We start from the raw sequence: 25,479 nt of genomic DNA, 5'->3' as shown, positions 1-25,479 counted from the left end.
TAAATGACAAAATAGTATATTAAATAGCCTTTAGCTACCTAAACATGGGGACCTCATCAAGATGAGAACTGAACAAAAAAATGAAGACAGGAATGTATAGGAGCCATCATCCAAATGAAGGGAAGTCCTTGGTTATAATGGAAAATAGGTTTCAGTATTTTTATCTCAAACTTCTCTAAATTTCCAACTTTCAAATAAAAAATAGAACAAAAATGGGATGTTATTAATGTCAAGAATCAATTAGTTTTTCACTCCTGCTCCACTTTTACTTTGCCTGGATTAAACTAAGATGGACCCTGAACAAAAAGTCCAAAGTCAATGGTTTTCCCTGAAACTAGTCCTTGGCTTTGAGTAGGTTCAACATAGAAGCTTTAACCAGTTCACATCAACATGAGAAAAACAAGGGTGATGGTGAATTTTCCGTATGACTGAATTCATACAGTTTGTAAGATCTTTTGTCTTAGGCCATCTTTTTCATTTTTTGTTATTAAAAGATATTTTATTTTATGAAATATATGGATAATAAACGGGAGCTTCCCTTGAATTTTTCGCATAAATTTATATTCCAAAATGAAAAGTTGGTGTCTATATTGGGCCCCTCTTTAATTTTCATTCCTACTAAATCTCAAAATCTGAAAACCACTACTCTGTGCGGCTCAGCATGTCGATCCAAATATTTATAGGGAGGTGCTCCGGGGTGTGGATGAGTCCTCAGCCAGGCAAGGACAAAGAGAGGTTGGGGGACAGGAGGTGCAGAAGGGTACGCCCTGGGGCTCAGCTCTGGGCAACGACTCCCCCTAAGCACCACTTCAGAGCCAGGAGAGTGGGCTCTGCCACTTATTAGCCCAGGGCCCTGACCACCCGCCCAAGCAGAGTTCACTGTGGATAGTATAAGAAACTGCCTCTAGGTACTTCTAGCTCTGTTAACTCATGCGTCTAATCATTTGGACAATTCACTCTATGACTCTGGAAACTGACCAATGAAAACATGAAAGCACTGACTGAGATATCAATATTTGAATGAAACAGTGATGCAAGGAACCAATTCATTTCTGGCTCCTCCCCCAGGTGGAGGAGCAAAGAAACGATGACAGGAAACCTCGGGATAGAGCATTTCCCTGCGTCCTTCACCACCTCTCCTATGACATGTTGGTCAAGAAACTACGCCCCACACTTCTTTCATTCTCCTCATCTTATCTTCCATTCTTCCCACACACATGCACACGTACCTGCACTCCCTCCTCAATTTTCTTCTTCTTGCTACACCAAAGGACATTCAGAGACTTTAAAGGGTCCTCGTTGGTGGCAGCTGGAATTTGTGGTGGTACTAGGCAGTAGGACAAATATCATAATGCCCCAAAATAATCTGTGGGCAAAACTCTGAGGGGTGTAACCGTGGAAACCCTAGTTAATAGTTCTTCCTGAAAGTAACTGATTTTAGACTACAGCAAGAGTCAGTAGTTACACTCAATTACTTTTAGAAAGAAATATTCCTCTCAACAGTAGCAAAAACTAAGCAAACAAAATGTGGAACTCAAATAAATTATTACAATTAAATAAAAGCTATTACAATTTCTCTCAAAGCTTCAGTCGAGTTCAGTGGTATTTTCTGGCTCATGTGGATATTTCTTTCCTTCAGCCTAAACAAACATTCCTTGAGGAATTTTGAATCAATTCATTGGCTACTTCAGAGTTTTTTTCTTTAGAAAATTGACTGATGGGAACTATGAATTATGTTTCCTGATTGGGTGATTTAATTCTGCTCAAGCGCTCTGGCTTCACAATCCCCCAAGTTAAACGCCCTCAGAAAAGGAGCTGCCTTTGGATTCAACTTCTCACTTTTCTCTGCGTGAGCACGTGTGCTCACACACACAGTTCCCACTATGTCCTCAGGGACATGGCACCGTCCTGTGGGAATGGGTGTGGTGTGCCCCCTGGACCCTCCACATTTGCTAGCATGGACAGCCCTGCCCAGACTGGGAGGCGCGGGGGCTGACCTGCACTGGCTCTGGAGGAAGCTGGACCACATGCTGCATGCGCTCGTTGTGGTGATGCCTGGACTCCTCCTCGTAGATCACATCCCTCTCATGCTGGGGAACGTTCAGGAAGCGACGGATGGTACAGAGGTTCTCCCAGAGAGTGCGGTTTTCTGGGCTGGGGTTCTCCTTCCAGCGGAGCAGTTCACACAGCCAGCCCTAGAGAGAGAGCGAGAAGGTGCCTTGAGTTAACCTGCAGAGCACAGAGCAGCAGAGGATGGCTTGCCTGCAGACAAGTGCCATCCCACTTTCTCATATGTTTCTCGTCAAAATTGTCCCCACCGACCTGGGAAGATGCCGAAACAGACTGGCAACTATGAAAACCAACCGATGACCACGTAGGTGGTTTACGCCAACGCTTGAGAATCTTCACTCTTATGAATTAATCTTCTCAACCTTCCTATCCAATATATTCTTAATTATAGTTCCTTGTAAAAGATACTCAGGCAAGATTATAGTTACCCAGTTCTCAGAAAAAAGTAAATTCATGTGGGTCTGCTGCAATTTTTGTCATTACCCCATTGGAGAGTATTCCATCGCAAGAAAAGAGTGAAGATGAACAAATATATGTTACAGAATGGCAAATTCTAAAGAAGAAAACATGTCTAAGTGACAAGAGCACTGAATTCTGTAGGGAGAAAATAGTCTTACAATTATCAATAATTCCACAAAATAGAAACCACCACCTTAGCTGGAATGAAAAACAATGTATATTTGCTCCATCTCTAATGCCTTGGGCTCTAGGCCCTCCTGACCATCCCCTTCCCACCACAGCCACACCTGCAGGAAGGGAGGTAGCTGGTCAGGTGGGTTACACCTGCAAATGTCCGCCTCCCAACTCTGGCATCCGGATGTTCTCTCGCTCACAACTGCACGAGAAAGAAAATGCGATGCAAATAATGATGGATTATATGAAAATAATACAGAGGGTGCCGTCAACATCGCTCACTGACTCATGTCAAAATATTTTACCCAGTAGCTTTCTAACGCATCATTTCCAAGCTACATCGCTAATTTTAAAAACAAGAACTGTCCCACCTCATGTCTCTTGCAAAAGAGTTAAGAATTTTTCTGAAAAAGGTGCATAAGTAAACACAAATGACTTTGTTAAATATAAACCCCAAACCTCAATACATTTCTATAGCATAACTTGTAAGCCAATGAAAGTTCCTGACACGCATTATAAAAACCCCATATAATAATATCAAGCCGTTGTTTGTCTAACTCTCCACTGTATCTTCTGCTTTACCCCAAAAAAGGCAAGATTTGATTATCTCCGCTGCATCAGCCAAGACAGCAACACCAGCTGTTCTCATTGTGCAGCCTCTTCCTCGCGGCCTCCATGTTAATAACCTGATCATTCCATTTTCTCCTTCGAATGCCGGCTGCAGCACCGCGAAGAGACAAAAACCCAGGCCCATCTGCAGCAGCTGTAGGCACTGAACTGTGAAGCCACTGGGGATTTATAAACTAATCTGTAACACAACACTGCCTTGTTTTTACAAGTGAGAGGCCACATTTGCTCAGACCTGATCTTTTCTTGCAATAAACTGGGAGCTGGGGAGAGTTAGAGGGTTAGGAAGAATGAAAACAAGATATCTAATCATTTGCTTGGAAATATTTTTCCAGGTATTTTCATATATATTTATTTTAATTTCAACTCAATTGACAGACAGGTGATGGGTTGATTTTCAAGGTGCAACATAGAGGACGATTGAAGACAATTTTTTTTTTTATTCCTACCAGAAAATAAATTGTATTTTTAAAAATCTCCTAGTCCCAAAGTGTTTCCTCAAGGGTTTCTTTGTACAAAGGAAAGAATTCTTGAAATGGAAAATAAACCATCTGTGGAAAAAATAAGCTTCTATTTCTCTGTCTTTTCACAAATCTGAATAAGTCTCCAACTGAACTCTTTCAAACAGGTATGTTTAACATCTCCCAGGGGAGGCTACAGCATGGCGACCAAGCCTTTAACAGAAAATAAAAACAAAAACCTACATCTGTGAAAAGATGAAGTTCTGAGATACCCAGACCTTAAGGAGGACAACACCTGCTGTTCTGCTTGAGGAGTGAAATGCATTGTGGGAAGCCACAGCTTGAAAGGAGACAGGTGACAGCTGAGTGGTATCTCCACTTATGATACTTGGAATGTCTCACACAACATTCATTGGCGCATTTGATTTATATGCACTGTTATAATCTGCACTCATTACAATCACTTAGAACAAACTACAGGCCTCGTTATGGACTGTGTGCTGTCTGCCATCAGTCTTTAAGAAGTGTAGTGCTCAATTTGCCCACTGACATGCAAGGTCCTGACCTTGAAGCTATTAGGGAGCAGATTAGACACAAGTGTGATCATGTGTGCAGACATAAGCAAACCAAATTAATTTCTGGCACAGGGAGGTAGCCAACAAGACCCCGTTCTTAGGGCACCAGAGAACTTCCTCAAATCCCTGATGGAGCTGAGCTAATAGCATGTTTAAGGGAACCCGGTTTTGAAGATAAAGCACATTCATGGTATTTAGAGGGTTATTAATCTAGTTTCCCCACAAAGTGTTTGCTTGGCTGATCAGATTAAGGGATGGAGCCTTCCACAGCGCACCCCCACCACAGCAGGCCCCAAGAAATCTGTGATACTTCACAGCCTTGGACATATTGCACCATGTGTACCCAGCTGCTTCAATAATTAGCTTATGAATGTATCAGCTGGTTCTGTGATTTTTATAAATAATAACTAACCTACAGAGCAGAAAGATTGTCAAGAGCCTTACACCAGCACAAAATTGCAAGGTGCTCTAACTCTAACGTGCTCTTCTACTAAATGCTGATATTCCCTACTAGTGGAGCTCCTATAATAACGCGTTTTTATAAATATTTATTTTGTATTTGAAATGGCAATGTATTTTTGTCAGTTTTCTTCATGGCAGCCATGATTTTCTTTCTTCTCACTGACTCACTGCTCATGCCACCCATGTTATGCTTACCTTCCGTAAATCTATTCTTCCACCTGACTTCCCACCTCACCCTCCATCTTTTTATTCACATGATCCTTCCACCAGTCCATTTGGGATGCTTAGCTCTGTTTTCACAATCGGTCTCTTATTAGCTTGTCTGGTGGCTAATGAATGCGAGAAAGTGCCACGCTGTTGCATGAACACACATGGTATGTAATTGTGAGTGAACCCATCACAGAAGAGATGAAGAGTCCCCACATTGGGATTTTTTTCATTTATATAATTTTTGCATGCCATCCAAGAAAGTTTTGCAGTATCAGGCAAAAAAAAAAAAAAAAGTGTAAATGTCAAATAAAACAGTGACAGATGACAGTATTCTCTATTGAATAGCACTGTTTCTGTCATGCATGTTCAATGGGAACTCATGAATTATTAATAAACAAATCTCCTTTTTCTGTTAAAAATCTCAAGTAGGTTTTCTGTTGTTGTTCCCTATGTGTTTTGCGGAGCATTCCAGGAGAATTATTTTCATTTCAGAAATGCTGATACAGAAGTTCATCTGATTTCCAGCCTTGGCCAAGTCTGGGAGGGGTATAGATCTCTCAGAACTGTGGGGTACATACCTCTCTGTGATTTCACTTTCAGTCTGGTTTTAAGTTTTGACCAAAGTTGGCTATATATTCATATAGTCAGTTTAGCTTTTTTAGTATGGTAACACTGAGGCTAAATGAATTGTAAGTGTTTGAGCACAGCTAGGAAGCACAGAGAACACTCAACTTGGATCCCTGAAACCTAACTGCTAAGTTCCTCCTCTGACATTAAATAATTGGAGGACCTTTAAGCAAGAGGTTACCCTCCTAGAACTTCTGAAAACTTAACTATAAAAGGAGGGGTTTATAAAAGATGGTCTTTAAGTTCCCTTCCAGCTCCACATTCCATGATCTGTTACCTTGTCATTTGTCAGAAAGAGCAGATAATAATTAGCCTTTAAAGTTAAAGTACAAAGAAAAACCACCTTGACCAAGTGATCAAGGTCAACATCAACACCATGACCCCTGTGATATGATGCACTGTGAAGGACACGACATATAATCTGATGTAGACTTGCCAAAAATGCATAACCTCATTTCGAATCATGAAAAACCCAAATAGAGATGATCGACAAAACAACAAATCAGTACTCTTCAAAAATGGCGAGGTGATTTCAAAAAAGGAAGGAAGGAAGGAAGGAAGGAAGGAAGGAAGGAAGGAAGGAAGGAAGGAAGGAAGGAAGGAAGGAAGGAAAGAAAAGACTGAGGAATGGTTACAGGCTACAGAAAATTAAGGAGAAATAATAACAAAATGCAATGAGGTTGCTGGATGGGATCCTGACAAAGAAAGTGAGTATTAGTGGAAAAACTACTGAAATTAAGATATAGTTTTTAGTTTAGTTAATAGTATTAAAACAACGTTAATTTCCTGTTTTGGATAACTGCATTATGATGTTGTAAAGTGTTAATATTAGGGGAAGCTAAGTGAGGGATACATGGAAACAACTATTTTACAACATTTCTGTGAGTCTAAAATTTGTTCAAACTGTTTTTTAAATATGGAGAATACCTGGAACTTACATAGGAAAATATACTTGGAGCCTAAGTGTAATGATGCCAAGGAATTTATGTTGAAAACTCTTTTACCATCAAAATATGACCCAGACAAGGAATATAATTTTAAAGGCTGCGTCCTCACAATCAATGGTTAAAGAGTTCCCAAGCATTCAGTACATATGCAAATAATATCTACTAACATCTAATTTAAGCATCTTGCCAGCCTCGTAAACAAATATATTTCCCTCAGTAGAAAAAACAAGTCTGATCACCCTTTCCAACTATGCAGGTGAGGCAACACTCACACCAAACAAGATATAGTTTGTTTACAATCCATGTGTTCCTGAAAAGTTGCATGTCAATCTAAATTTACAAAGCAAATCATGTTGTAAATGTATTAGGATCCTCACTACATGAAGAAATGTGCCATCATTTCTTTTTGGGATATGAACAATAACACCATAGTTTATATTTTAGTAAGGTGGTCGTCTTTTTATTTACTTAAGTGAGACAACTCCAGTTCCCAATTCAAAAGCATTACAAGAGGCAACAGTAAGAACCACAATTTGCTCCTGTTTTCCCTTCAGGGTCTCATCTCCCACCAATTCCCCTACTGACTTTGTGTTCCAGCCACGGTGAGCTCCTAGTCCCTGAATACGCTTGGTATAGGCCCATCGCTAAGCATGAACTGTGAGGTATGTAGTTTTGTGATTTCTCTTTTAGAGTGGCTGTTAAGTTTGAACCTAAGGTTGGCTGAATACTCATATAGTCAGTTTAGCTTTTTAGTATGGAAAACCTGAGGTGGAGTGAATTACAAGTGTTTGGGCACAGCTAGTATTCCTCAAATTACTCCCTTGGCTGGAATGTCTCATACTCAACTCTCTGTCCCCCATGTGAAGCTGTACTTCAAAGTTCAGCTAACATAATCTCACTTGATCTCCTGTATGAATTGGTTGTTCACTCTTGCATAACCCCAAAGCATTTTGCTGATACTCTTTCACAATTTTACGATTATTGTTGCCATGTCTACATCCCCATCAAAACAGGCAGCTTCTTGATGGGGATGGAGGAAAAGTGGTGGTGTCTTATTCATTTTAGCATTTTCAGAGGAGAGTGTGGGTTCTTGGCCATAAAAAAAAAAAAGCTCAATAGACGATTGTTAGATTGAACTGAAATTATTAGAGTGCACAGAAATTAGCCTAGAGGAATGTTTTACAGCCTTCAATTCAAAGAGTTATAGTTGGAGAAGAGCATTACTTTTCAAAAGTAATCCTGTTCTGAGGTTTGTTTTCGCATATCTAAAGCATGAATATGATAAAAACAAAAAAAATGGGTGAGTCAAATTTACCCCTTATATAAATTCAAACAGTGATAGAATTCTCACGGAACATTAATTCAGTTTATAATCTTGTGTTGAGCACCCCTCTACTGTGTGCCATGCAATGTGTTGGGGTGTTACATGCATCATTTAATTTCATCATTACTTCTTACTTAAGAGGTTGAGGTCACCAGTAAGGAAGTGTAATTATGATAATGAAGCTCAGGAAATATCATCCTAGGAAATATGACATATAAGGTAGACCTTGAAAGATAAAGATGGATTTCACCAGGTGGGGAGAGGAAGTGATTGGAAGCATATTATAAGCAGAGATAACCAAGTTCAAGCAAATGCAGAGAATTATAAAATAGTAACATCAGGGAAATATGAAGCAACTTTGTGGGGCTAAAGTACAGTATAGAAATGGAGGAGGGGGTCAGATTATAAAGAATATCAGGCAAAGAAATTGCATCTTATTCCTATAGGCCCTGGGAGTTATGGAAGGCTTTTGAATGATATGACAAAATTAACTTTTCTTTCTTTTTTCCTTCCTCTTTCCCTCCCTCTCTCCTCCTTCCCTTCCTAACAAAAAATCTTTAGAGGAAACACTATGACAAAGTCCAGAACACCAGGGACCTACAATGGCCTGTGAGCAGTAAAGTACCTACTTCATAAACTTCATCCGCTAGGAGTTTTCATTCTAAAAAGAAAAAATGGCGTATATCATAAGCACCAAACTACATCAATCAGTTTTTTAAATCTGTTCTCATCATTTTAACTATTTTTTCTGTGTTTGTGTGTGTTGTTTTTATTGTTGATGTTAGAGTAATTTAAAGCTCTCCTGGATTAAAATGAATGAGGGAGGGCAATATCTATTGCATTTATAAAAAGTTTTAACGGTTTAAAAATTTCAAGTAGTCAATAAATGCGTTACTTTTCTTCAAAATACATACCAAAGGCTGAGAATTTTCAAAGGGCCAAAGAGGTCTTTCCCAAAACAATAATACAGTCCAGTGTTTGGGTTTCAATCCCAGCTCCAAAATTTATGGTTAAGTGATGGGGGAGGGGAGGCAAATGGGAAGACTGGGGCTCCTGTCCATGGTACTGAAACGTCACCGGGTACCAAGTTCCTTGCTTCCCTACCCCAGGGCACTAGTAACGACTTCAATTTCCCCATGTTTTTTTCATTTTAAAAAAAATTAAATTCTATGTTTGTGACAAATTGCCTAGTTTTATAATATTTCAGAACAAATACAAACCAGGACTTGCTCAGCAACAAACACAGGTTCACAGCCAGCTCCGATCTCCAACAAAAAAGATGGGAGTAAATGACTGTTCCCGGTAGGTAGGGCTGTACTTGCCTTGTCACGGGCATTACTGTTCCCCCAATGTGTCTAACACAGAGCTGACGACGGAATTCAATCTACCAATAGGAAATAGCCCCCACTCCCTTTGCCCCTCTAGGAACTCCAATGAATGAATAAGTCGGCAAATGAACAGTTCTTCAGGAGAATGACTCAAGGCTTCTTGCAACAGAAATGTAAAAGGCCATTTGCTCACCCACATCTTCAATACAGAAAATGTCAGCATATGTAACCAAAAGGAAATGTTTTCTGAGCGTCTCAAAAGAAAAATTCATATTATTAATCACAGACAGTTCGCTTTCTAAACGGAAGCACATAAAGTCCCCAAACAAACTTTTGTAACTGTGAAAGGATTTCTCTTCAGCTGGTTGAGACTCTTCTGAAGTGTGAAATGAGCCAGATAATATTCAGCTCTTGTTTCTTAGTCACCAAATTCTCTTTTCATGAATCCAATAAGTGTCTATTAAAATAAATAACCCCCCTAATGATTCAAGATAACCTAATCAAGAAAACTGAAATGGATAAAAGGCTAACTGCAAGGGAGACTTGTCCGGGGCTTCAATGAATCCCTGACAAGGAGATCATCTAAACCTGAAAAAAGATTTGTGCTGAGCATTTGGTTACAGTTCAAGGTTAATTATTTTATACCTTGAATGTGGTTAAGTAAAAATGATCTGCTTCTTTTTTTTATTTTTCAAAATTGTACACTAAGTTCCAAACTGTATTTTCACGGGGACCAATTTACAGCTGTCTCTGGGCATGTCTCTCACATTTCTATGGATGTGTTTGTAAAGATTGAATCTGTAATTGAGAGTAATGAAAATTTTATTTCAGAACAACTCCTTAACCTCTGTTATAAGAGGGCTCAAATCAAGAGGGAATTCATAAAATCCTGTTGCCTTCCTTATCATAGATATACGGGATACACATAGCTATCTAATAGTATGGAAATTTGTAATAAACATGTATACACATAAATACATGCATATATGGTAACATGCACCTGAAAAAGCTGCCCTTATTTGTCAAGAAGATGAATGAATCTAGAACCTTCTACTTTTCCACTTAAATACTAGAAAGATATTAACAACAAAATGTACTAGGCTAAAATATCAAGCAGAAAACAACTGAAATATTTCCAGTCCCTGACTTTCGGTCCAAATTCCAGCCTACCTATGACACAATACTATATATTGTGCAAACTGCCTGAAAAACTTATAAGCGCAGGGAGGATAAAACAAACACAGCAGAAATCTAGGAATGATGCTTTTTGGAAAGATCAAGGCTGGGACTAGGGTGAGGCAAGCAAGCGACTAGTGCACAAAATATAAGGAGTGTGGCTCTGAAAGTGTGTGCCTCCTGGTACTTTGCATCCTACGACCCAGCTTGCCTCACCCTGGTCTTGGCCCTGCGAAGGGTGATGATTAAACAGGCAAAGTGGTAGGAAACATTCATAGGCACCAACATTATCCAACTGTAAGAATCTTGCTTTAACACAATAGCCTCCTCTCAAGAGAGCTGGGCGAGTTCGGAGAGGTGGCTTAATACGTGAGCCTGACTTGCTCCAGAGTCACATCCAAGTTTCCAAAGGTGCCATGTCATAAACAGGCAAAATAATGCAACTCAAGATTTCTACAGTAAAGATGTGCTTACAACCAGTACATAAACTTTAGTAATGACTAAATGTATCTGACATTTTAAGCCCTGCATGTGAACTCTGTGATTAATCTCTGTTGATACCTAATTAAGGGCTCCCATAAAAGCCAGCTTTAGGGCATGAAACCTTAACATAACTAATTGTGGGCGTGGTGAAAAATAACCCAATTCCTCACTATAAGTTGATATAGAAACCAAGGCCTTGAGGGAGTTTCTGCTGATAATCTCTCACTAGAATCTAATCCTTTAAGACGATGCTGAGAGAAAAAGGAAGAGAATGAAGGGCTCAGCTTCACAGTGAAACAGCATTGTGTTGACTGCCTATTTAGTTTAGCTTTTGGGGAATGCTGAGAAATCTAATTTCTTCACTACTTGGCATATTATTTTTTTTCAAATGGTAATTATAGTGCGAATACACTAGTTTTTTAAATCCAAATTTGGTGAACGGCAACCGTAGTATACATGACCCAGTTGACAAGAGTAGAAACTCCTCGATAGGCTGTCAAATGATTGTGTTCCAAAGAAACCTGCCCAGCACAAAGGGGCAGCTACTCAGGAAAGGCTGCATGCCTCTTTTAAGCCCGCTTTACATGCTGAATCCAAGATGGCAAAAGCAAAATCATTAGGAGTAGGACTGAGACCCCAACTCATTTTACATGGAGCATCATATGGCCAGGACTTCCTGTCAATTTTTTACTCCAGAGAGATGGGGCAGCCAAAGATCTACTTCCAATAGCCTCAGCTATCCCAGACCCAATAAAGCCATCTCCATAAAGTAATCTTAATAATGTAAGACAGATGTCAAACCACTTTCGTGCAAAGTGGCAAACCTTTGATCCCTGTATAATATTTGCTAAAGGCTAAAAAAACTAAATAATGAGACTAAAGATAATATTTTACACTTTGCAAATTCACTCGTCTATATGAAAAGTTAGCGTTAAAAAAAGAATTGTAGTTTTAGCTTGTCTTGTAATTATGTGTTGTACAGTATGATCTCAGTGAGGATATAAACATGCATTGTGCACCCATAGACACACACACGTTAGAAGGAAAGACTCTAAAATGTTAATATAAATTATCTCTGGGTTGTAGAATTATGGGTGACTCATCTTTTCACATTTATACTTTTCTTCATTTTCCGAATTTTCTAAAGTGAGGATGTTATTACTTACTCATAAAACGGAAGTTATTTCTTTTTGAAAAATATGTAGAACTAAATTGTGCCTGGGACATTTTTAAGAAGAGATGCAAAAGCAAAGACTAATGTCATAACCCATGACTGAAAGAAGAGAATATGTTAGCATATATACAGAATGTGATATAAACTGCAATAGTGAAGAGCAATAAAAGGAAGAAAAAAGCAAACCAAATAATATGCCCATTATTTTATTTTCTGTAAAGTTATCTGTCTTTCCTTTAGTTTTGCTTTTTTAAAAGGACCTACCACAGAGACCTGTATATTTTAAATTTGTTTAGCCTATTAAGCAAATTAGATCATCTGTAAAAAGAGATTTTATGATAAAGAAATCTGTCCATAAAATCTGAGCTTGTAATCTATATCTAAAGCACAAGTAGCCTTCTAGTTAAGAATTCAATTTAAGTCAGTAGGTGAAAACATGGAAGACAGTTGTTTTTTGTTTTGGGTGAGGGGGTTTGTAAACACACAGCAATAAGAAATAAAAGTCAGTACACAGAATCTACTTGATGTTAATAATGAAACATAGAACATACTGAAACCCCATCACCATGGAGAACACAGCTTCTATATGGAAATGATTTCAGAATTTTGTACTGGAGGCCAGAAACTCATCTCCCCCGGCTGCAGTGGGATCATGACTGTGCCTCCTTCTTTCACTTCTGTACATAGTAGCAGTAAGGACTTTCCTATCCCTGATCCTAGTGGTAGCTCCTATAGCTTGTGGGCCTAGGAAAGTGTGTGGCAGGGAGGGGAACTCGCGGATTAGCAGAGGTCTTTAAATATTGGTGGAGAAAAGGACATCGTTATGTCATCTCTTCTAACATCTTTATGGTTCCCTGTCTACTCCCAGATCACTCCCTTTCTTTTATACCAGCAGCTTCTGGAGTTGCCCCTTTTATTACCACCATCTGAGGTGGATTGTCTATTTCTCCTTCTTGCAGTGACTCAGCTTTTTTCTACCTCCCTAATGTAGAAAGCAAGCAACCACTATCCTACCTGCTCCCACAAAAACAAACCCAGTGCCCTTCTGAAGTTTTTGTTCATGTGTTTGTTTTTACTTTTTAATGGAGGCAAAGGAGAACAGAGATTAAAATAAAATAAGCCCCTTCACATTCCTCTACCCAAACCTAGTAGGAAAAGACAGTCACATATGTGGAGTTGAGGCTTTGGGTATACAAGTAATAAAGAAGGACTCACTCTCCTTTCAAAAGAAAACCACCTTCAGATCATCCTCAACATTCTATGAGCAGAACTACTGTAGGCTATAAAAAAGGAGACAAGGGCAGCACATGAGATAAATAGTGAATTGGTGTCCAGGAAAGGGGTAGCTGATGGCAAGGGGAAGAACTGTGGCTGAAGAAGCTATTACAAAACACATGGCCAGCGCTGGGGGACTGCAGAGAGAGGGCCCACTGCTTACAGCGCTTCCTCCCTCTAGATTTCCACTTTACAGATCACATGTGAGTGATTAAGCTGCAACTGGGGAGGGAGGGGGAAAGCAACCCTACAGAATGTAAACAGGGAAGGGAGATTATAAAAAGCTATCAAGGGACAAGGAGTTCCTGCGGCCACTCAGACTGCATTCTGGCGTGTTCGTTCCCTGGTGGTCCTCTGTATCTAAGGGTCATACTGAAGTTATGCAGAAAATGTCCTATATGCCTTTATATTACGGCTTTTCTTAAGGATCCCCACTCCTAGTTTACAGACGACATTCACTGACCCTAGTGCATCCTATTCTGTGAAGACCAACAATCTGAATATTCTGCAGAGATAATCCTCAGAATTCACACACACACACACACACACACACACACACACACACACCCTTAAAATTGATCCTTAATTGAAATCGAAGGGAAAGTGAAAGGTAAAACGTGCATAAGTATAACTTTCCTTCTAATTTTTTCCTTCTGCTTTTCCTTCTTTGACTTTTCTCCCATGAAGAGGCAAGTCAGACAGGAGACAGTCAGTAGATACTACTGGATGACAGACTGGCCATGCATAATAAAGGAGCTGGAGTTTACCTGAAGGAAGAAGTGGTCTACAACCCTACAAATGCATGCTGAGGTAACCCACCAAGGAAACATATACACACACACTTTCCAGGAATACATTTCCACCAACAGGACCACACGCAAAGCTGCCAAAGTTTGTCACCTTTTCAGCTGCTTTTCTGAATCCTTCCTCCCATTGTGTCCCTAAACACCTATAGCCTTCAAGGAACATCTTGGTGAATCATCCTTAATCTCTCTAAAATTTTTCTTTTTCTTACTTCTCATTCAAAGCTTGCCTAACACACAGGCAGTGTTAGGTGTTATTCTTAATAGCTGATGACAGCAATTGAGACCAAGGAGTGACTGAGGTTTAACAGAGGGTTCATTTCTATTTTAAAAGACATTGTAAATGGAAGGGAGTAATGGGAATGTATATTTGAACTGGGCCTTCAAGGTTCCAAGCCTACCCCAGTTCACAAGAGTTTCTAATTAAAGAGTTTCTCTTGATCTCACCTCCAAGACAATGCAGAGCCCTCATTTGTTTCCTCAGTCACTCCAAGAACTTCTGACCCATCCAAAGAAATAAAACGGAGGAAGGAAAGGAAATGCAGGAGAGGAGGGGGAAAGCTTTATTCTCTCAGTCCTCACAATCCAATGAAGAAGGTGTGACGACTTCCCATGGCAGTTTGGAAAGGCCAAGCACTTTGGCCAAAGTCTCACTATTAGTCATATACACATACCTTATGAATTAGCACCAAATACACGTGCAAGGTTGCAAATCATGTGATTGATTTCATGAAATATGCTTTTCATGAAGTGAGTGCTGGTACTTACAAAATGGAGTGAATAACTTACGTAAAATTGCCTTTGATACTATTAGTTAAGTTCATTTTGTTTGGCTGTACCATTTTTAAAAACCTTGCACCTGATTTGCCAATCCCGTCAGCTATTTACAATAAAGTTCCCCATTCATAAATAAGAATGAGACCATTGTCCCAAAGGAAAAAAAAAAAAGAAAAACTTCAAAGCACCTTATTCGTACCTAGGCTCAATCGCACCCTTCAACACGTAAATCCCCAGTACTACATTTCCCTCCAGATTCTACAAAATCAGGGCTACTAAGTTCTTCAGGAGGCATCAAAAATTTGGAGAGCTAAGCTTGGGCCAACTGGCAAGCGCAGCTTTCAATCAACCACCTGAATTATTTTTGGAGGCTGGAGGCATCACCATTTCCAGCAGCCACGGTGCCAAGTAGGTAAATAGGAAGATTACAGGCATTTTGAATCAAGTTCTGACTGTGGTCTTCAGTTTTTCTTGAAAGCTTATTTAAAAAAGGACTGAGTGAAACTTTGATATTTACATCGAGTCACAACTAAGGGGCAGGTTTGCAAAATCAATTGTGTAGCTTTTATACTCACTGCACATTTACCACATATGTCCTTTATTACACAGTGGAAAACCATTAAATGCACAGTAGTTTTGCCAAGTGGCATTATGCATTTAACAGCTTTATTCGTTTAACAGCTCCAACTCTCATTATATTTTGCCATGTGCTACATGGGATTTTATGCATTTAACAGTTTAGGAAGGCTCCATGGTGTTTTCTTTTCATGTATTTCAGGCTATGGTTGGACATCAGACTGCATTTCAATTATGTCATTGATGAGAGATAATCAGAATAATCTAGAAAAACTACTACATTGAAATTGAAAAGAGAAACAAATACTTCAACCCTCTTCAAAGTGCCTTGATATTCTACTCTTTGCCCTTATCAACGTCTGAAAAATAACTTAAGTCAGAATACCATCAAACTACAGGTGAAAAAGGCTAATCTCAAAACCATCTAATTAGTCTAAATATAGCATTTAACTATATACCATTTTTAAAACTTAATTTTTATTGAAAACCTTCTTGCCTGATGGAGATACAATATCCAGTAAATCCTTTCTTTATGGTTAGGGAGATGATGGACCGCTGGACCATTTGACCACTGACATATGTAGAGAGATGAAAACAGAGGAAATCAAGCTCAGAACCCAAGGACTCTCAAAATGATGCTTCCACCAACTTCCGTTTCCTCCACTCTGCCTTAGGTAATTGCTTCTCTCAGGGATAAATAAGTAGGCACCTCCACATAACCCATTCTGGAATAGGGTGGTAGTTGTCTCTTTAAAGGAATTGAAACAGATAGCAGATCCCATCAACTGTTGCTGCTTTCAGAAATAAAAAACCTAAGCATCTGTCTACCCTTTTCCCGGGAGCGTTCCATTCCCCACAATCCCAGCACTTTGAAAAACTGCGCTGGATAAGCTTCTGTGTGTTTCTAGGTATGTATTAAAGATTTTAGCACTCACTCTGGACTCCCCCATGTGTGTTTTCTCCTGGAAAAACAACGGTATTCTATACATAAAAGAAACACCTGACATCACAAGGTGTCTCTGGGGCTGCGGCAAAGTTGTTATTGTAACAAAGTCAGCCATTCCCCTGGTGGGAACAAGAGAGGCGATGAGACCTGGCTAAAATATGGTCTCAGCAAGATGCTGTTTCATACATACTAAGTTTTGCGCAAACACCAGAAAAATAAAAATACATAAAGAGAGAGAAAGGATACACGGTAGTGTTTAGAATTAGGAGACAAATCATTCAAGCCTGATTCTTTTTCAAAAATTCTTTAAAAGAAAAAAAGAAAGAGTCTGGGTTTTGAATTAGTCGCTATTTTGAACTCCAGTGGGAATACAGGCAAACCATAGAGCAAAAGGTGGAACACGACAGGTTCCCTCGGGATTATTATTGTTATTATTATTATGGAAACAGATGTATTTTTATTGGTGGGAGGAGAACAGTCTAATTCCAGCTCTTGCTTTCACTCTTTTAAAAACCACTCACCTGACTTTTATTTGCAGCCACTTTGGCAAACAGGGCTTGAGACACCTTGGCCCTTTTCATCTCCTGTTGGATCTCGTCATAAATGGCAGCTGTGATGTTGACGTTGGCGCCTTCCACCTTAATGGGGAGGTCTGTTGTCGGTGTCGAGGTTTTGGCCTACCAAGAGACCATGAAAATAATAATTTAAAAAGTGCTGCATTCAGCCCCGCCATCTGTGCAGAAATTATCAAAGGATTCCAGTCAGCTGATGCCAAAGTGCATTAGCTACAGAGGGACACTTCCTGTCCATTATTCTAATCAGGTTAATTGTGATTGGAAATAATTGCAGTGCATTCCTATAGGACATGCAGAGTCCTGCAAACCCTATCCCCTCTCTCACAGTAGCCTAGACAGTTCACAGATAGGATGGCTACCCTATAACTATAAGCCACCACCTGATTGCAAAACAAGCAGGCAGAACACACACACCTTGGAGGACGAGCCAATTCTTCCAGAAAACAGCGAGTAAATGGGTAGAGGTCTCTAAATAATAAATTATTACTCAATTTAACGCACTCCCCTGAGTCTCCCTCATTCTTTATTAAAGCTTTACGTATGTCATTCGAGTATGTATGGCCTCCCGTCATTATCATCATTATGCTACCCAGACAGTCACCTAATTTCACCTAGGAAATCAGTGGAAATGAAACAAAATTTCATTTCATAAAGCTAGGCTTCAGAAAGCCTTCACTGTGCCGTTTTCATTTTCTTAAACTCATATTGTGGTTTTATGTATTCTGCCGTGCTCGTTTTAATTGAATGATTTCCCATCAGCTCCAGAGACAAATGAAGGACAATATGGAAAGTGTCTGTACTTCTTGGGGTTAGGATAACCCTAAAACGTTTGAATCTACTTGATCCAAAAGACTGACAGAGCATTTGCTCTGGTGAGTAATGAGAGGGGCTGGACAGAGGGAGACGGAGAGGGAGAAGGAGAGGGAGAGACCCCTCACTCACCCCAGAACCCCAAACCAAGGAGTTTGTCCCCGAATCACTACTGTCCCTCTGTGGATGCCCTGAGCTGTCCCCCCACTGGACCAAGCAGTACGCAGGTTTGGGGGAAGGCATGGCATGTAGTTGGGCACTGTGGCATCACTGTCAGTGCTGTCGTGAAGCTGGAATTAATGCCTGAAGTTTCCACGAAAGCTTTGATGCCTAAGCACACTCAGGGACTTTTGCCATTCTCCTTTGACCTCCCTATCTCATACTCTTTTCTAATGATTGCAAAGAAATAAGAATCATTTATCATTTTTATGTGCCAGGCACTCCAGAAAGTGTTTTACTTTTGTTATCTCATTTCATTCTTTTAAGAACCCAATGAGTTAAATGAGTTACACGTTATTATTTTTTGTTTTACAGATAAAGACAACTGAAAATAAAAGAGGATACTTCACTTGCTGGAAGGACATGTAGCAGTAAGTGAGACAACCATAATCTGAACTCGAGTCTTTCGGGCTCCAAAGCCTGGGCTGGGAACCACTGTGCTAACCTGCCTCCAAAAGCTCCAGTTTATACCAGTGCTATTTTTACAGGTATGTTCTAGACTCCAAGTTTGGAGCCTTCTCATAACAATCCAATTCTGTCGTTTTTTTTGGTTTTCTTTCAAAAAAAACAACAACTTTTTCTTCTCAAAATTTCTAGGTAACCCACAATACTTGTCCAAGGTGCATGTTTTAGCATATTATTTCTGCCTTTCTCAACTCAGGTTTCTTATTAGCGCACTGACAATCTCACCTTATCTGGCTGATCTAATTTTTTCTAGAACCCTGGGGCTAAAATGAAAGCCCTCGAGGCACTAAACTATATGTTTAGGAGCCCAGATCTTGGAATCAGAGTAACCCAAGTTCACAACCTAGCTCTCCAACTCATCCTTGTGACGTTACACAAGGAATTTAATACATCTAAACCTCAGTTTTCTGTAAAATGTGGATAACAATGCAAAATGGTGAAGATCCAATTCATGCAAAATACTCATAATACTTGATACACAGTAACTGGTCAATAAATGATCGTTCTTAACCTTGTATTGTTGTTTGGTTATTATTAAGTGCATCAAGGAATACTGGCCAATTGAAGGATTATGAGAAGAGACCATGGCGGTTAATTTGCAATTTGCAATTTCTTCCATTTGTTTTAAACCAATAATAAAATGCTGACAGGGTCTGGAAAATAATCTCCATGTACCTATTTAAGGCTGCCCGTATGCCTAAGATTACTGACTCCAACTAAAAGGCTGAATCAGTGGGTACCCCTCTAACATTTCTCACAATGAAAGCTTTACTGTACTATGGATCTTTACTATTGAGATATGTCTATAAAGAATTTTGAGTGGGTAGGTAATCATGAAATGTTTTAAAAGACTTTAATAACTTCCTCTTTCTCAATGTTTAGCCAATAGAAAAAGGAGAATGTTCCAGAGAATGTAAAATGCCAGTGCCATGACTGTATTCTCAAAAACATTTTAAGGAAAACATCTTATATTTATTTTCAGAAATCTCAAAACTGTGAAGTTAAATGATTAATTTCCCTGTTATACTTTCCCAAAATGGCTCGTTTATCTAGGAATTTTCTAGATGGGATTTTCAGCTATTGCAAAAAGCAAAATACTAACCCTGTGTGGCCTTGTAACTTGGTCTGGTTCTGAAAGCTATCAGGACTTTGAAAAGATGCTTAAGATATAATCTTGCTAGAAAAATATTACAAAGGAGCAGAAAAGAAAATACACAGACCTGTGTGATTTTCTAACAAGAGTTGTCTGAACAGTCATGAAGTATGGCTGGACTCTAACAGTTTAATGGACTTCAAAAGTGGCAAAAATATTGGTAAATTTAATAGAAGTAAATATTAATGCAAATTAACAACTCACCCAACTCAATAGCTCAATATGTATGCCCCGAAAATTGAAAAGAAAAAAAATCCAATAAAAAGCCTTGGCTACACTCGTCCAAAATAAGCAGTCAAGAGACTTATTTTTGGTTTAACAGTAACTAAAACTCATAATTCACTAAAGACTAAAGTGTAAGTATCACAATTTGGCAGTGCGTCATAGAAAATGATCTTCAATTAAAAATCTATTGCAGAGTGCAAAATTATAAAAAGTTAAGATGTGTGAAAAAAAATGCATGTATTTGAAAACGCTCAAATATTTCTACTAGAATAAAATTTTGATTCTATGCTTAATCAGTTTCCTGGAACGTACCAAAACCAAACTCATAAAAAACCAAAACTATAGTATCTAAGCAAAAAACCCTTTGGTTTCAAAGTACCCATTTTTCTGATATGTACAAATGTGTATCTGTTAAACATTTTGAAAACCATCACTCAGAGGGAACTTGCAACCATCCTAGCAATAGTAAATGAGATGGCTTTATCATAAATCCACTGTGTAGTAAAAGTTTAGGAGAAATAGGCAGTAAGCTAGAAACGAAGGGGCTCTGATCTGAATTGGAAATGACTCTTGACTGACTTCAGCCTTTGACCCTTCAAAGGTAGAATCTTTGAAGCACACAGCAGTACTAGATGTCTGCGTTTGCAGGAGAAACTGAGCACAGAATGCATTTAAATTGTGGAGAAAGGGGAAAGCTGAGTCATAGAGTCCTGGGGGGAGATCACCCTGGGAAGCAAAATAATGAAGCCTTAACTTTCCACCACCATTTTCTAAGGGATCATTGAATAATCTCCTAGGCATTCGGATCTGGCTGCTGCGTGTGCAAGCTTCCATCACACACAGCCTTCTCCCCCATTTTATCTTTCTCAGATTGTATAAAGCAGAGTTAGGGCCACTCTATCTGTCCCCTGCCCCCAACTACCTTACCGCCACCCAAATAAATATACACTGAAGGAAAAGCAGTGTGCCTGCCATGCAAACTCAGTTTCAACACAAATCCCCTCACTCCTTCTTTGATAACTAAGCAGCTGTAGAGCCTACCCCTCCACCCACTCCTACTCTCCTGCCACGTGTGGAAGAATGGTACTTTCTGTTCCTAAAGGGACAGAAATGGCACATGATATAGTACAGGAGAACCACTCTGATGTGGTCGGAGTTTCATATCCTCTGACCAACACGTTCAGTGGATTCAGAAATCCTTGAATTATGTCTCTCAGTGTTCGAGGGAGAACACAGTGCCCGTGAAAGCAAGATGTTTCCAAGGCAGAGTGACTAGTCAGTGGAGCAGACATCTCACCTGAGGGGTTCGGGAGGAACTGGGACTGCTAGAGGCCGAGGAGACCATGCTCACATTGGGGTTCATGCTCCGCTCCCTCTCGTCCTGGTATATGCGATCCCGCTCCACTTCCGGCAGATTGAGGAAATTCTGCATGGCCCTCAGGTTTACCAAGAGAGACTGAGAGGCCGTCCGAGGGTCCTCTTCCTTACGCAGAATCTCAGACAACAATCCCTGATTAAACGGAAGACAAATAATAGGCCACGTCACATCTGCAGGCGTGTGTGGTTTCCGTCTTCCTCCCCTCTCCCGCTTTGTTTGGTGTAACTGGCTGGCTGTGATGCCAAGAGCCTCAATCTAATTCCTGAGTGTTCTCCAGCAGGAAGATTTGGTGGGAATGTGCTTGCCTTCCGGGGTCTGTGCCTTATTTTGGACCGTTCTGTTCTGACACTTTATCATCACTAGAATAATCGTTGGTATACAGAGATGCCAGCTAGCAAGGTAGGCGCCCGGGAAGAATTGTGAAGCTGCAATTACCACCAGGTGCCTCCTACAAGTATTTCAGGAACTGTTAGAACTCTCTCTGCTTGAAACTGGGAACACTTGGCAGTCCTGCTCAGCTTTAAAAATCTGCCAAGTTTGGTAAATTTAGTTCCGACATTTAAACAGCATGGGAGATTTACATCGACTTAAAAAAAAAGTTTGGCTGAATTTCTATGTGACCGGCCACTGTTTTCAATATAGATGTTTCTTATGGAAAAAATTTTTTAAAGAAAACCATTAAAGGAATGGAAATACAGTCGCACCCGATGAGGGGCCAGAGCACACATCGGAGAATGCCATGATAGGCTCAGATACTTTCTGATGTGTGATTTATCCAAATAGAAAGCTTTAAATAGGAAATTAGTGTTTTCATGGACTCTGATGACAGAATTCACAAAGAAAGGGAAAAAGTTGACAAGTCTAGAGAAAAGTGGTATATAGACTTATAAAAGGGGCTGGAGACCAGAGCTGGAACACTGTCGTACTTTGAGCAAAAGCAAATCCATTGCCATTCTGCCCACTTGTTAGATTATCACACAGAGGAACTTCTTTACATTCCCAACCAACACTCCTTCTCAGGGATCAAGGCCTGGGATCACCCGCGAGGAAGAGCTGAGATGCTAACCTCTGTATCTTAGAACAGATGGGGCAACCCCAATCATGAAAAGTAGCCAAGGACATTTCCACTGAGGGGAATATTCATGCAAAGTAAACATCAGATTTGTACTATTTGGCTTAAATATAAAAAAGACATTGGATTCAAGAGACATAGACCATGTCTGGTGAGCCGGAAATCCTTAGGGTAAGGTAGGCGACCTTTGAAAATAAAGCAATGCGTTATAAAATAGTGAAGCAAAGGGCACTTATGGCAATGTGCATCCCACAGTTATCAGCACTCCAAGAAGGCAGTCACCACCCAGAACACGGAAGATAGTTGCGCAGTAAGGAACCGACAAGAGGTATGCCATCAGGTGGTTCTGCAACTTGGCGGTCATGTTACTTTGATTAGTCTTTACAAATGAGAATAAAATATGCCATTCAATGAAGCTAGAAGCAATGTTAACAAGTGTGTGTGTGTGTGTGTGTGTGTGTGTGTGTGTGCGCGCGCGCGTGCATGCTCAAGGGGAGGACATGGTGAGATGTGCATGTGAAATTACCTTACTGGTAAAATGATTCTAAGAAAATCCCAATTTCTTGTCATGCTTTTGGAAGCAACAAGTGAGACATTTGTCTTCCAGAAAATCTTATACAGTCTAAGTCCTGATTCTCTTTCTAAAATTAAAAGTCAGTTCTGCCTTAAGTTGTCCTACTTCCATGAGCACTAAGCAACCTGAAATATCAATAATGGGTTTGTTTCTAATATAAAAATCTCCAAATTAATGTGGGGAGAAGCAAGAGGGATGTGGATTTAAAAATCAATACTAATTTCCAATACCAATAAGACACGAAGGTTGATATTCTGAGCTTTCATTAATGATGAACTCTGCTCACAAAGGATGAGTTGGTCTCTTCTTCCTCTACCTCCTGCTCTCTCATAAGTACTTTTAGCATTTTAATAAATCTCAGACTCCCAAATTTGGAGGAGTTTTAGGGTCTGCATAAATATAGGTGTATTCTTTATGGTAGTTATTATGATTATACTTAAGTTTGTAAACTTCTTCTGTTTCTGTGAAATTATTTTCACAAGTTGTAGAGGGCAGTATGGCTAAGATTTTGAATACAAAATAGTGAAATAACAAAAACAGTTGTTCTAATAGACCCGGTTCAAATTTGTAAGTTCATTCATTCCTTATCAATAATAATAATAATAATATATACATCACTCTGAAGCATAGAGCAGTTTTGTTTTTTGTTTGCTCGGTTTACTTTTTTTTTCTCCACATTGAAATTGTGTGGAATTCCTTCCCCTGCATTTTCTGCGTGTTGGACAACCTTATAGAGAAATGAATCCATCTCTAGGAAAACTCAAGACAAAGCCTTCTTGTAAATAGCTGCCCATCACTATTATTTCTGAAGTGAAGGAGACGCAATATTTGTATTTTAAAGGGCTGGTAGAATATACTGTTGCCTCTGTTTCATTTGCCTAACTGAAGATAAAGTCTCAAACCAACAAGGTGGCCAGCGCCACCTCCATGTATTGCCCCGGAGAGTGAGAACACTGTTCCAAATTATTTACTCGAGGTCTCATCCACGTAGCCATGGTCCCAAAGCAGATTCTTTTCACCTCAGACATTTTCAACAACAAGTGACTAACTGGTCGGCACAAGAAGTTTAGTTGTTTCATTGAGCCTTTTTAATTTTGGTTATTGATATGCTTTTAACTATTTAAACTGGGATTTTTGAAAATAGAGTCCAAAGTCGGCAGGCTCATAAATGTAAAGGGAGTTTACTTACTTAGTTGAAACTCATCATGGGGGAAGAAAATCTATGGCATAACTTACATACACCACAAATCAACCCCATCTAATTATCAAGATAAGCAAGTGTTTATCATATTGAGACTGTCTTGAATGGAACGTAAATTAGTAATTTATCTCACGTAAATATTTCTAAAGTCTTTGCCACTATATTGTCTGGCACTTCATTATCAATCAGCCAGGCAGGAGGTGTCACTTGAACATTCCCATTACATAGCCTGAGATATAGAGAATGTGACATGGCACCTGGGCACTGAAAAAAATAAAAGTACTTTTATGAATAGAAAGGTCATGAATATTGAGAATGTGAAAATGGAAGGAAATTAATAAATTAACCAGGATATTGCTTATTCAACTTTCATATCAGTAATCATATTAAAACATATTGCAAGTATTGAGTAAAGTGGTCATTAAGAATTTTCCTCATCGTAGGCAACAGAGCCTTCTCAAGAGAGAGATTAAAACAATTCCCTCCTCCGTGTGAGCTGAGGTTATGTAAGACCAGGAAACATGTTGATTGAAAAGGAGTAGAACGAACAGCTGCACAGGATGGAAGGACACTGTGCACAAATAGCTCTCAGGTCATAAGTTGCTGAAAAAAGAAGGGAGTTGGGGAAAAAAGAACCTCAAATTGGCCTTCTCCCTAGCCTTTTAATGAAGGATCTTGTAAGCTTCATATTATTTCCTGAACCAGCAAAGAGTATATGAGGTTGGCAGAAAATTCCACAAAAGTGAAATAATTCAAAATGCAAAACAAGAGGTAATATTATAATGCCATCTTGCTTGGTTGCTGATATAGGTTATCTCCACAGACAAACAGTCAGGCTAATTTTTAAAATAAAAAATAACAATTGGCATCTTTATTATTTCTACTATTTTAAATAATATTAATCTGCAACAAAGTAAATGACCTTACAGATTTCTGAATTTGCAATTTCTGTTGATGAGCTTTCTCATGGATGTTATTATGATTTCCGTATTTCTTCAACAATTCACATAGTTTGCCCCAAATGGTTAGTGTGCAAAATACATGCTGGTATTCAGAAATATTTGGGAAACATTGCCATGACTGGCTCTATAATATTTACTACTAAATTTCTGCACTAGCCCTAAGGCTTTGTCTGGGATGGGTGGGAAAACTGCCTTTGATGGGCCCTTAATCCTTTAAGAAAGCAATAAGAGAACCCAAACCTAGACAACGTTTTGGGAACACTGAGCTGGAGCCCCTCAGATGTCTCCGGGCCACTCAGGGCCTGACGGCAATAGCTAAAGTCATGACTGGCTAGACTTTAACAGATATCCATTCTTCACAGCACTCACAC

The 25,479-nt window shown here is 39.5% G+C and overlaps 1 protein-coding gene across 8 annotated transcripts in view; it reads right to left on the bottom strand.

Moving 5' to 3' along the window:
- The window catches only part of SATB2 (SATB homeobox 2), a 282,872-nt gene that overhangs the window by 31,219 nt on the left and 226,174 nt on the right, over positions 1-25,479 (bottom strand). For 7 of the 8 annotated variants that reach the window (XM_033112094.1, XM_033112091.1, XM_033112095.1 and 4 more), the window contains 3 exons: positions 21,219-21,431; positions 16,996-17,151; positions 1,998-2,195 (listed from right to left, as the gene is read on the bottom strand). In XM_033112094.1, the coding sequence (XP_032967985.1) occupies positions 1,998-2,195; positions 16,996-17,151; positions 21,219-21,431 (567 nt within the window). The remainder of the gene's footprint in view (positions 1-1,997; positions 2,196-16,995; positions 17,152-21,218; positions 21,432-25,479) is intronic. The other variant, XM_033112097.1, reaches the window with a different exon arrangement.

Source organism: Rhinolophus ferrumequinum, chromosome 8 (genome assembly GCF_004115265.2).
Source record: "Rhinolophus ferrumequinum isolate MPI-CBG mRhiFer1 chromosome 8, mRhiFer1_v1.p, whole genome shotgun sequence".
Lineage (NCBI taxonomy): Eukaryota > Metazoa > Chordata > Mammalia > Chiroptera > Rhinolophidae > Rhinolophus > Rhinolophus ferrumequinum.
Note: the sequence above shows the minus strand (reverse complement) of the source record. Positions and strands in the feature narration are given on the sequence as shown.